This window comes from Egretta garzetta, unplaced genomic scaffold, assembly GCF_000687185.1.
Source record: "Egretta garzetta isolate BGI_Z169 unplaced genomic scaffold, ASM68718v1 scaffold658, whole genome shotgun sequence".
NCBI lineage: Eukaryota > Metazoa > Chordata > Aves > Pelecaniformes > Ardeidae > Egretta > Egretta garzetta.
Window position 1 is genome coordinate 425596 of NW_009260499.1, and position 12214 is coordinate 437809.

The following is a 12214-nucleotide window of genomic DNA, read 5'->3' on the forward strand; positions in this document are numbered from 1 at the left end:
GCTGCTGCCGCGCACGCCCCGTTTGAATCCAAGGCTTCCGCAGCGGCAGCCTGCAGGTTTGGTCCGGTCCCGTGTGTTCATCTCTCGGCCCCTCCGATGGCTTTTGGGGTTGTTTTTTTTTTGTCCAGTTTGACCTAGAGCACGCACAAACCCCGGCGTTCAGCTCACCAGTAAGTGCCAGCCTCGACCAGATAAGCTCTGTGGGGCTAACAAAGTTATTATTGTCCAATAACCAGCGTAGATTTATTTTGGGTTTTGTTTTTTGGTTTTGTGTTTGGTTGTGGGGTTTTTTTTTTGTTTTGAAACGGCGGAAGCAAAGCAGTCATGAGGCCAAGAAAATAATAGAATCATAGAATCACTTTGGTTGGAAAAGACCTTTAAGATCATCGAGTCCAACCTTTAACCTAACCCTGCCATCCCACCACTAAACCCTGTCCCTCAGCACCTCATCTGCCCTTCTTTTAAATACCTCCAGGGATGGGGACTTGACCACCTCCCTGGGCAGCCCATTCCAGAGCCTGACAGCCCTTTTGGTGAAGAAGTTTTTCCTAATGTCTAGCCTAAACCTGCCCTGGCGCAGCTTCAGACCATTAATAATGCCAGAGTGCTTTTGTTTTCCTTCTCTTAGGAGAAGGAGCAAGCACTCCCCTTTCTGAGGAAGGGAGGTGGCGTTTGATTATAGCCCCTCGTTGCGAAGCCGTCGCTGCCTGAGCGCCTGCACAGGCACGCAACTTTCTCGGAATGTCAGAACTGAAAAATCCCTCCCCAAACCTCCCGGGGTTGCGTAGAGCAAACGCTTCTTGAATCCTGTGCTGCCCTCGCTGAGGCCTGCGGTAATCTGTCTGCTGCTTACCTAATCCTATAGGTGGTGAATAAACAACCCTAAGCGGCAACTGTCAGATGTCTTATATTTAGTAAATTTAAGATGAAGAGCACGCAGGGGTAGCAACAGCTCAGACGCATGCCTCGTGATGCTCCCCGCGTGTAGGTACCTACTCGAGCTAACTCTAGGTAACGTGGATCTGTTAAGCGCTTTGGGATTGCTGGATTCCAAGCGTCAGGCTGCATGAAACATTAGGGAGAAACTGTCACTTGCCTTGAGGAGTCCGTCTGACGTGACGGACAACCACCATACCACGGAAGGTACGGAGCACTGATGCAGCTTTGTCAAGCGTTGTGTCGAGAGCCTTGGATGTGCTAAGCGACGAGGTAACCTCAGCCTTGTTGGGTCTGTGTACCTTTGAGTAGTGACAAGCCTGGCTGAAGGCTGGCGTGTGCTGACATTGCATGAATTTAAAACATTATGCTGTCTGCACTGGTTTAAAAAATGGGGGGGGGGAGCAGAAATCCTTGTGACAGCCGAGGGGGGGTTGTGTACGGGTGGCAGTAAGGCAGCCGAGCACTGCCCACCAGAAAGGTTTAACAAGCTCCTTGAAACAGTTTTGCGGTTGATCTCTGGCTGCCTGTTGTCACCTGCGGATCCCTCTCGCAGTCCGAACACGGCTACAGCTGGCAGCTGGTCCAGTCAAACGCTGATGCTGGATAAGGTGCAGTTGTTGCTCACGCTGGCTCCCAGTTTTGTTTATAGATAACGCTGTGTAGGAAAGGGCGCTGGTTTGAAACGCTCTTGAAGCAAGCACCTGGAGTAAGTGGTGGTGTAAGTGGCTTCTCTAGTCGCTGCACTAGGTTTGCTTTTTCCCTAAGCCAGACCGGTACATCCTTACTCTTGTGCCCGGCTTGCTTTGTGCTCGCAACGAGGAAAGGTGGCACAGCGGTCACAGACACCCCCCGGCTGAAAGCTTGTACTGCACAGCTAAAGCACAGGCTATGGACCATTCGCTGGCAGAGCGAAGGGAAGGCTGGGTGAGGAAAGCTGGGTGACAGACTGTTGGACAGACAGACGCATGTTGCCAGATACCCGTGAGAGTCTTCAAATGCTGGAAGGCTGGAGAGAAGTAATAAGCTCTGTCAAAAGAGACTTCTCTAAAATTGTGCATGTGCTTCAGAACTGAGTTTCACTGGCACGCTGCTTTATTTGAAGCAGTATCTATGTGAATTGAAGAGTGTTTTGAAGGGTGTCTGTGTATGGAGTGGGCCTGCTCCAGAATCATGGTTGTTGCCTAGGAGGGAGCTACGGAAAAACACCACTTACTTTCTTCTGTGACTGAAAAAAATATAAAGTTGTGCTCACTAACTTGGGTTTTCATCCCCATGCAAAAACGCTGAGGAAAATGAGCTGGTAATAAACATTTTGTTATTTTTTGACACTTAGCTGTGTTAGCAAGGGAGCTTGTAAGCAGAAATCATGGAAGGGCCTGCAGAGGCTCACCCCCACGTGCTGAGTCAGGGTCTGCATGCCAGGCAGCTCAGCTGTGATTAGGGCCAGGCAACACACAGTCACAGCCTACTCCGGTAAACAACTGGTATCACCTGAAACAGGTGTAGTCCAGGGCTTAAGGTAAGCCAAAGGCTTAAATATCTTCTACAAGGAAGGAAGCCTGGGAGTTCAAGGAAATGACAAGAGTGGATACTAAGAAATGGTTTGCAACTGTTTGAAAAGGCTTTAAAATGCAGTAAGGCTCTGGCAACTCTTTGAACAGATGCCTTTTTTCCTGTTCTGGTTGTAGACAAACAACCACCCACAGGTCTAACTGCTGGAAGGGAAGAAAGACCCCCCTGGTCTTTACTTTCCCCCTGTGATTCCTGGAACTCAGCTATGCTGGCGAATATGATACGGACAGAGATGAGAAGTTGAGAATTAGCACCACTTCTCTTCATCTGTCACTTCCACAAGTTTATTTCCTTATACTTTGCTGTATCTTACTACTGTAGCTCTGATAACCTTGTTGTGGTACTTGTGGCACAAGCCAGCTTTCAGGCAGTGGTATTTAAACCCCGTTTTGCACTAGTCTGCTCCATCACGAACACTACTATCCTACAGCTGTAAGTGTTTGCATTCTCACACATCTGAGCAAAATCCCGTTAATTGCTCAGGCCTACTGATGGTTTTGAACAGGCTGCTTTTATTTCCCTAGCAATTGATGAGTACAAGCCCCTAGATGCCACCACAAACCCATCTCTGATATTAGCTGCTGCTCAGATGCCAGCTTACCAGGAACTTGTGGATGATGCTGTTGCCTATGGGAAAAAACTTGGCGGGTAAGTAAAGAGGTTTCTTTATCTCGGTAGATCTGTATTTAACGTGCCTTATTTATATAAATAGTGTTTAGTAGTACTAGCAATGTACTGGGGTTTTCCCCTCATGTACTCGTGGGCGTATCTCCTGCCCCAGAAAGCCTCAGCTGTTAAAGAAAAATGTCATATGCTCCTTTCAGGTGTACTTTGAAGTGCATCTCCATTTACCAGTTCTCAGGTGGCCTTCTAGGACTGCTCAGGAAAACACTCCTGAGCTGACAGCATTATAGGAAACAGTACCCAAAGGCTAATACTGCTGGTGGAACACAGAGGGCAGAACATAAACATGGAGCACAGCAAAGTGGCTATTGGAACTCTGGAATTTAATGTTCAATGGGCTGCAAAATTTGATCTTCAAATCCGTGGCAAGGTGTGAATGTGCTTTTTTTTTTTTTTTGCCCCCCTTAGAAATGATTTTGCTCTTTGTGGTTTTCAGGTCAGAAGAGGAGCAGATCAAAAATGCTTGTGACAAACTTTTTGTATTATTTGGAGCGGAAATATTGAAGAGGATACCTGGCCGTGTGTCCACAGAAGTAGATGCAAGGTTGGCTCTTTTTCCTCTGGGTTACCCTGGATATTTGTACATACACAAAGAGACACGATGTGAGTTGGAGAAAGATGTTCGTGACTAGACAGCTCACTGTTGTAAGGCTAGCAAGAGTTTATATAGTTAATATTTGTTTAATTAGAGAATGGAATTTAGTTCGTTTGCTTGATTATAACTTGCTGCTAAAACTTTATGAAAACAAGTAATACTGAGCTTGGATTTTTGTCATCTTGTTGTTCCTTAAGCAAGGGAAACCTCCTGCTTCCAGTACACTTAAGAGTTCATTCTCTTCCGTGTGATAATGTCTTTACAATTTAGCAAGAGATGTGTTTTAACAGTTTATTTCAAGACTTGCATAGGATTTGTCTGTTAACCTACTCATTGCCAATTCACTTCTGCATTCATTATGGAAAACTGTAGTCAATAACTTTCTCAAGGAAAGCTATCTTGAGCTCTGGATCCTCTGAATCAGAGAGTAGCAGTGCTGTCGTACACATGTGTGATGGGCTCATAGTCCAGGAAGTATCTCCGAGAACAAAAACCTGCTACTGGCATATAAAAGCTGATAAAACAGACAAAGTTTTTCAATAGGGTTTGGGGGGGAGAGCATTAAAAAAAAAAAAGTCAGTTTTAAGCAGTCCTGCTCTTGTTTCAAAGGTTGTCCTTTGATAAGGAAGGAATGATTCAAAGGGCCAGGCGCCTCATTGACCTCTATAAGGAAGCAGGAATTGGTAAAGATCGTATTCTCATAAAGCTCTCTTCAACGTGGGAAGGAATCCAGGCTGGCAAGTAAGTATTTCTGTACCTGGTATGCTGATTCATAGTGTGCTTCTGCCTGTTCACAGGCACCTGACAAATGCATTCTGCACTTACAGACTTGTTTTGAAAGCACTGCATCAGGAAGTCTGTTACTAGGGCTACAGCTTTCTGTTGAAATAGGAAAAGTTTGTTCATGTGAGGGCCAGGCCACAAACAGTGTTTCCTGAAATACCATGCAAAGTTGTCTGCGTTTGGTTCAAGGAATAGCATTAAATAAAGTAAGAGTCTGGCAGTGCAAAACACTTGCTGTTAGCTTTAAACTTTAAAGCTTATAAACTGTGCCACATTCTGAATTTAACTCAAGAAATTCAGTAGTTTTAACTTACTAGCATGTAAATTCAGTAGGTGAGCAAACCGCTGTTTTAAGCCAGTCTGTGTCTGCAGGGTTCTGGAAGCAGAGTATGGGATTCACTGCAACATGACCTTGCTGTTCTCCTTCGCCCAGGCAGTTGCCTGTGCTGAAGCTGGAGTTACTCTGATCTCCCCGTTCGTAGGACGTATCCTGGATTGGTATGTTGCAAACGGAGATAAGAAAACCTATGAGCCTGCAGAGGATCCAGGTAAGCTTTCCTTTTAACGTATTGTTAAAAATGCAACAGCTCCTCATTCAAACCGCAGCTTACTTGTATAAATCCTCTTAATGAAAAAAATGGTTCTGAGTAACATGTTTGTACTTCAAGTGAATTATTCTGACAGTTGCCAATTTCTCCTGTTCAGGAGTGAAGAGTGTCACTAAGATCTATAACTACTACAAAAAGTTTGGCTACAAAACTATTGTGATGGGTGCTTCCTTTCGAAACACGGGAGAAATAAAAGCACTTGCGGGCTGTGACTATCTCACTATTTCACCCAAGCTTTTGGCAGAGCTCAGCAAAGAGTATGTGAAGTTAACTCCCACGCTCAGCGTAAAAGAGGGTAAGTCCACTTCTACATAAAATGGGCTTGCTCAGTCTCCCTTTCTTTTTGAACATTAAAGGATATGTGGTTCCACTCTGCTCTGTGGCGCTTGCTTCCATTCTTCTTTAAGGATAAACGTTGACCCCTCTCTGATGGAAATACTGTAGCTTCATTACAACAGTACTGGTACAGTTGCTGCCACACAGTCGCTTCTGTAGGGTCCTGGGTCCCACTGAGTACACTGACTGGAATTACGATGGGGTTTGAGTGTGCTTAAATACTCTGTACCCTCTCCTGAGAGGACAGGGAGAGCAGAAGGAACTTTATACTTCATATGCTTGGGACTGAATATTAAGCAAAGATGCCAAAACCAGTTTAATCTTATGGTAATACTGCATCAGTGATGCAGTTAGCTTTAAACATGCCAAAAGGTGTGTTTTCCCTCCAGAAACTCTAGAAATTAATCACGTGCAAGACTAAGTGATTTGACCTAGTGATACTGTGCCACAATGCTTTTGAACACATGTTCCCATTGCACTACTTTTGCTTTTCTGTAGCCATATTAAAATGCTGTTACAGCTTAGAAGATGAGATTTGTGTGCAGCTGTAGTCATGAGTTGCTGCTTACAGGGTGCTAGCGGGCTTGTAGGCATGTTATCAATCGAGCTTTTGTTAGGTACTGCCAAATAAAGACCTAATTGTTCAGCCTATTTGCTTAGAATGTCTCACTGTGGTAGGACTGTTGCATAATTCTTGATAATAAGCCTGAAAGTAGTGTACCATTCAGCAGCAGATACAAGATTATGGCATACGTGTAAACATTGCATTTTAAGAAAGGGATTATCTAGGTGACTTCCTCCCAACCAGATCAGGAGCATTTTCAGTCTTGCAGCCCAAAGTGCGCTCATGTAGCAAGTGGTGTTGAAAGTGGTGGTTGAAATTTTTCAACAGCTGGAGATGATCAGAATCTTGAGACTGTTCTAGGAAGCCTGTGGTATTTGATAATAATCCGATATGTTTGTTTCTTTTCAATTCCCCTTGCACAGCTCAGGCATGTGAGCTTGAGAAGATCCACCTGGATGAGAAGGCATTTCGCTGGCACCATAACGAAGACCAAATGGCTGTGGAGAAATTATCTGATGGGATCAGAAAATTTTCTGCAGATGCAATTAAACTGGAGAGGATGTTAAAGGTAGATGTTGTCACCTCTCACGTTCCTCCAAGTACTACAGCTAACCCACAGTTCCTTGTGGTATGCCTAAGGATTAGGAACATGTAAGCAAGTCCAATCAGGTTTTTATACAGGCAGTACACACTATGTAGGACAGGCAGCTAGCAAACTGGCCACCTAAATGAAGTGAACTTGGTAAACTTCACTGGATCTTGAGAAGGAATTCATGCCAGCAGTATACAGCAACACCTGCAGTTTGAGGCCCAAGGCAGTGTTTAGGCTGGCAGCTCATCAAGATAACAGTACCCTCAAAGTGAAAAGTCCCTTAAGTCTAACTAAACTTGTTAGCTGTCAGCAGCGGTACAAGACACACAAATAATCTTCAGGTAGTGAGCTGGAAATAAATCATGCTTATACTTGGCACTAGGAGGCACCAACAACAGGTTGGCTGAGTATAGCCAAGCAAAGTTTTCTGTTAGTTTATGCAGAGTCTTGATTGAACAGTGTGGTTTTTTGGGGGGAATACACACCAAGTACACCTGATCTAGGCTTTTGTTCTTGTTGACTGACTGCTACTTAGTAGTGACTTAAACCTGCATTGCTAAAGCACAGTCCAGTTCCCAAACTCTTAATTCAGCTCTTGTGTGTTTACTTCTCTCTTTCTAGGAGCGAATGTTCAGTGCTGAAAATGGAAAGTAGAAAAATCAGAATTCTCCTGATTGGATCACCTGAGGTTAAATGGATGTACAAATGTCTTACCTGTAAAAGTCTTATGCTATGTATGGATAGATTTCTGGATCATGCTTTTTTATCAGTTTGCAAAGGGACAAATAGAATTTCAAATTTTTGTGGCACTTTTGTCAATACATGCAAATTAACACATATTTGCTTTGTAATGTGTTCATTTCACTGCTGTGGGGGACATCTGACAGTATTTTTTTTTATGTTTTTTAACTAAATTCCTAATTAAGCCTACATTCTTAATGTGTTAAGAAAACAGTTTTGTCTTTCATGCTCTTACTGTGCCTGAAGAGAAGACACAGGTTTCCAAAGCCCTCCTTGCTACAAAACCCACAACTGCTCCTATGAGTCCCTTCCTTTTGTCTTTATGCAGCCAAGGTGGCAGCAGTAGTGGCTTACTGTTTGCAAACCTGGTGAATGCCATCTTAATTAGTATTTCAAGGCTTTTTAACGGGGGGGGGAAGGGGAAGTTGTATCATAAGCAATTTTTAGGAATTTTGTCAAATATCAGCTTTGTTTACCACTTGCCTAAGAGCCCAAAGCAAGGTAACAGCAAGAACATGGAATTGATTGAAGCTGAATGCGCCACTGTGATTACAACACAGGCACAAGCTACACCTACCCCTGGTGTTACTGAAGGCTACACTTTCAAAATTAAGTAACTAAGTCTCTCAAGCAGTTAATAAATAACTTGACAGCTGGTTAATCTGAGCTGACAGTGAACATGGATACAACTCAAGATCAGCTGTTAGAGCTTTGTGTATTGTCTTTGGAGGAGTTACTGCTTTTTACATGCAGTACTCATAGAATTGCTGCTGACCCTACCCCACAGCTGAGGGGGTTTTGCATTTGGGGTTTTTTTGAGGGTTTGGGTTTTGGGGTTTTTTGGTAAGTTCTATCACCCTATCCCTATTGTTCTTAAGATGCTGCTTTTGCAAAAGAGGAAGAGCTGTGTGGCAGCCTTCCTCAGGAATTACCTAATCCTAATACAGCACACACTTACCCATTACAGGGCTTTCTATTAAGTTGGGGTGCATGTGATTACATTTCATGCTGTATTTCATTAAGACTAATTAAATATATCTCTTATTAATAGATCCAGTTCTATCAAGAGTAGACAAGAACAAGCAATAGGACAAGAGGAAATGGCCTCAAATTGCGCCAGAGGAGGTTTAGGTTGGACATTAGGAAAAATTCTTTCACCAGAAGGGTTATCAGGCAGTGGAAGGGGCTGCCCAGGGAAGTGGTGGAGTCCCCATCCCTGGGGGTATTTAAAAGCCATGTAGTTGTGGTGCTTAGGGACAGGGTTTAGTGGGTACTTGGGAGTGTTAGGTTAACACTTGGACTCTATGATCTTAAAGGTCTTTTCCAACCTAAATGATCATATGATTCTATGAGGTTCCTGTTTATATGTAGACACAACTGTTTCCTGATAAAGTTGCCTGAACTTAACCTCTTTTAAAAAGGAGGGGAAAAAAGGCAGCACTGAGGCTACAATACTTACACACACATGCTATATCCAGCTTGAATAATACAAGAAAAACAAGCCAAGGGAACAATTGATCACTAACATCAGTGTGACACAGCAGCACTATTGTCAGGACATTGCCATAACAACCTGGGAACTGTTGTTTCAGCCACAGTGACAGCCAGCTGCACGCTCGCAAACCAGATGCAGGTCTGAGACATGACTGATGCTGTTCTATGTGGTGCTGCACTCCCAGCCTCACCTGGACCTGCCCCCTGCAGGGCTGGGAATAGTGCCAGCCTAGCAGAGGGAGACAAAGTCACCTCAGGGGACTGACCTCAACCCCTCTGCTCTACAGGTGTAGGTAACTGCACAAAGCAGGCCACAGTAAAAAGCAAGCTGTCCCCAGGGAGGTGATCTTTTTTCCCTCCCTTTCAAAAGTCAAGCTATCACTAAAAGCTTTACCCTGCCCTGACCTCCCTACACTGTGCCACACAGCCATCTGTGCCACACACCCATGACTTCCTCAGGCAAGAGAATGAGGCTTTCAGCCAGTCCGGAATTGTGCTTCCCTGGGATAGCTTTAATAAAGCTGCACAGCACCGTTGTGAGACTGACAGCTGCAGAGGGGATAGACCAGTGAGACCCATGGCAAGCCAGAGCACTCAGAGATGACTTCTGAACAGTAACACAAATCATGAGCAGGTAATTCAATGTGTTTTCTAAAAACTGCTATTACAACAATCAGAACAGATGACAGGGTAGGATGGGAATCCTCAGCTAGACAAAAATATTTCCCCCACAGCAACAAGCTTACTTAATCCAGCAAACTCTGAATGCAATGTCACTGATGGAAGAGCTCAAGTATTTCCCATATTCTGAAGAGGCAGATCTGGGGCTGTAGAAGTGGCAAATGCAGAACTGCTGTATTGAGAGGTCTGTGCAGTTGTTGCTGGTCTCCCTGAAAAATGGGTCTTCCTTCCTCACGTTCCCTGACAGGTGACAGGCCTCTCTGCAGGCTGTAACTCCACCTAGATCACTGGATGATTCTCAGCCTGCCACGACTTGTCTGACACCAAGGCAGGCATGTCCTAATGCCTGACCTCTTAGCAAAGGAATTAGGGGGTATTTTAGGCCACTACTGCATTCTTACAGGTGGAAGGGTTCAGGCACAATTATACTGCAGAGAAGCTGCATGAAGTCAAGCTACCAGTGCTGGCCCTGGCTGGTCGGTCTTCATACCAGCATCATTCTAGGTGCAACACAGAAGGAACCATCTGCCTAAACTTTGCATTTACCAGCACACTGGTATCAACAGGAATCTTTTTGTTGATTCCTTTAGCTGAGTCATTCTCCCGAGATTCATATCTATTGAGCATTTAAAAAAAAATAATTCAATTCCAAGGCAATGCAGTGCTGTCAGATAGCCCTGGGGCCCCAACACATCTTTTCTGCAGAAGAACACAGAGCGCTACATGCCAGTTTCTTGAAACAGCTCAGCTGTGCATCTGTATCTGACGTACAATCACTTCCGTGCCATCTGTCCTAGGCTTTAGCTGCTACTAAGGGCAGGCCAAATCCAGAAGTAGCTGGATTTGACAGCAGTTCTTTGATACAGAAGCTGCTTCTCTCACAGCCAAGACTAACTCATTTCATCTGGACCAAGACTGGCTCCTATGAACATGACCTGGTGGTTACAGCCCAATTGGATGGTGCTTATCTAAGGATTGATTCTGCTCCAAAAATCCTTTGCAATCCAGTCCCCTTCCTCCCACTTTGCTTGCAGAGTACGTATTCTCCTATTTCACACAACTTCTCTATTAGATCTTCTCAGGAAGACCTGCTGAGCCACACCTGGTGAATGCAGGCAGGGCTCCAGTGAAATCGGCAAAGTGGCATCAGTTGAAACTCCCTAAAAGGTCTTTACCATTTTGTATATAACTTGTCAGAAACAGGAGTGTTCATTGTCACTGAAAAGTCAGTGGGAAAGCCACATGTTTGTGAAGATGCAGCCCTTTCAAACAGAACTAGAAAGCAGACAACAATTGAAGAAATCCAGGGTTACCCTCTGACTTAGATCCTGCAGGTAGACTGACTGTCCTTTCACGCTGCCTGAGAAACGGGGTTTTTTTCCCCCATTACCAGCAAATTTGCTTTTTGTGCATTCACAGCATCACAGCACAGGTCAGCAAGTGACTGATACCCAGCTCCTGAAGATGCCAGCCCTTTACACAGACAAGCATCACTCGTGTCTGGGTACAGTATCACACTGCAAAGTTTGGAGTCACCTCTTGGCAAACTACTTTTCTTCTTAAAAAAAAAAAATAAAAATACAAACTCATTCACCTCAGAGCTGCTCATCTTCTCCCCAGTTCTACCAAGGGCCCTATACTTTTTAAATGGGTTTTGGGTTTTTTTTTCTGATGCTGCTGCCTCCCTAGCACTCTCCTCTAGCACCATGAAGATGCATGGACGTGACCACTAACTGAACCACCTCCGCCATCTGCGAATCTTCAGCCTGCCTTTTGATTATGACCACAGACAGCTCTCTGACTCCTCTGCTGATCTGCAATGCAGAGTGCAGCTGTCTGGATCCTTTCTCATTTACAATTTAACAGCACAAAGTGCCAGTCTCCCTTCCCCACTGAGGTTGTGTGAGTTGCGCCAATCGCAACCCAAAGACCTCTGTGCAAAGGCCAATGCCAAGTCCTTAAGTAGCCCAGAGGGGGGGAAGCAGCTATTCCAGTCCATGGATTGAAGCCATCTTAAGCTCACCTACCAGACCTCTCCATCCTGCACTTCACTCAGCAATCAAGTCATTCCCATCTGAAAGCTGTGCCTTCGATCCCTGCGGCTACCAAATAGCTCAGGAAACGCCTGCAAGGTGCCTGGTCTTTGTGGATAATCCAGCCGCCCTTGGGACACACTCCCTGTGTGCCTCTCATGCCTGGGATCCTCTTTTAGGCTGGAGTCCTCCTCCCATGAGAAGACAACCCAGGTGGGTCCCTTCTCAACCTATTTTGCATCTTTCCCTCTTACTGTAAGAGAAGTCCAACAGAAGCTCCTCAGACTTCTCCAAGCATAAGGCATTATGGATCCATTGCTTAATCAAAGCCCCTACATAGGTTGCTAGTACACACCAACAGACTTCAAAATGCAAAAGCCATCACATGTATATGTCACATTTTATATCATGTCTCACATCCTGGATTTTGGTTTATGATTACTAGGACAAAAACCCTGTCAGTGACAGGGATGAACTGTCATGGGATGAGAATGCAGGAAAGTCTTAGAAGAGGGCACCTGCTTCCTTATTGTCACACGGGTAACTGGTAGCTCAAAGTGACAAATGTGCTGGACTGGTCTTTTCTAGGCA

General features: G+C 44.8%; 2 protein-coding genes across 4 annotated transcripts in view; one reads left to right on the top strand and one right to left on the bottom strand.

Annotated features, from left to right (window-relative positions):
- The first annotated feature begins 7 nt into the window (after positions 1–7).
- Positions 8–7504, top strand: TALDO1 (transaldolase 1). Of its 3 annotated transcripts, none has more exons than XM_035900096.1 (8): positions 8–170; positions 3036–3159; positions 3632–3739; positions 4400–4531; positions 4946–5121; positions 5279–5476; positions 6505–6650; positions 7296–7503. In XM_035900096.1, exons 2-8 carry the CDS (start codon positions 3101–3103, stop codon positions 7326–7328), a joined length of 852 nt encoding a protein of 283 aa, XP_035755989.1. In that variant the 5' UTR covers positions 8–170; positions 3036–3100; the 3' UTR covers positions 7329–7503. The 3 variants fall into 3 exon arrangements, with proteins under 3 accessions (XP_035755989.1, XP_009642819.2, XP_035755990.1); XM_009644524.2 differs by lacking the exon at positions 8–170 and adding an exon at positions 957–984 and having other exon boundaries at positions 7296–7504; XM_035900097.1 differs by lacking the exon at positions 8–170 and adding an exon at positions 1006–1209.
- The window catches only part of GATD1 (glutamine amidotransferase like class 1 domain containing 1), a 21661-nt gene continuing 16083 nt past the window's right edge, over positions 6637–12214 (bottom strand). Inside the window, exon 8 of the mRNA XM_035900088.1 lies at positions 6637–6716. The gene's annotated coding sequence lies outside the window, so the exon portion shown is untranslated. The remainder of the gene's footprint in view (positions 6717–12214) is intronic.

Excerpts from the sequence above, each read along its gene's own strand:
- TALDO1 (XM_009644524.2), top strand. Across the intron at positions 4,532-4,945 it reads GAAGGAATCCAGGCTGGCAA|GGTTCTGGAAGCAGAGTATG; the intron begins GTAAGTATTTCT and ends CTGTGTCTGCAG. Across the intron at positions 5,122-5,278 it reads TGAGCCTGCAGAGGATCCAG|GAGTGAAGAGTGTCACTAAG; the intron begins GTAAGCTTTCCT and ends TCTCCTGTTCAG.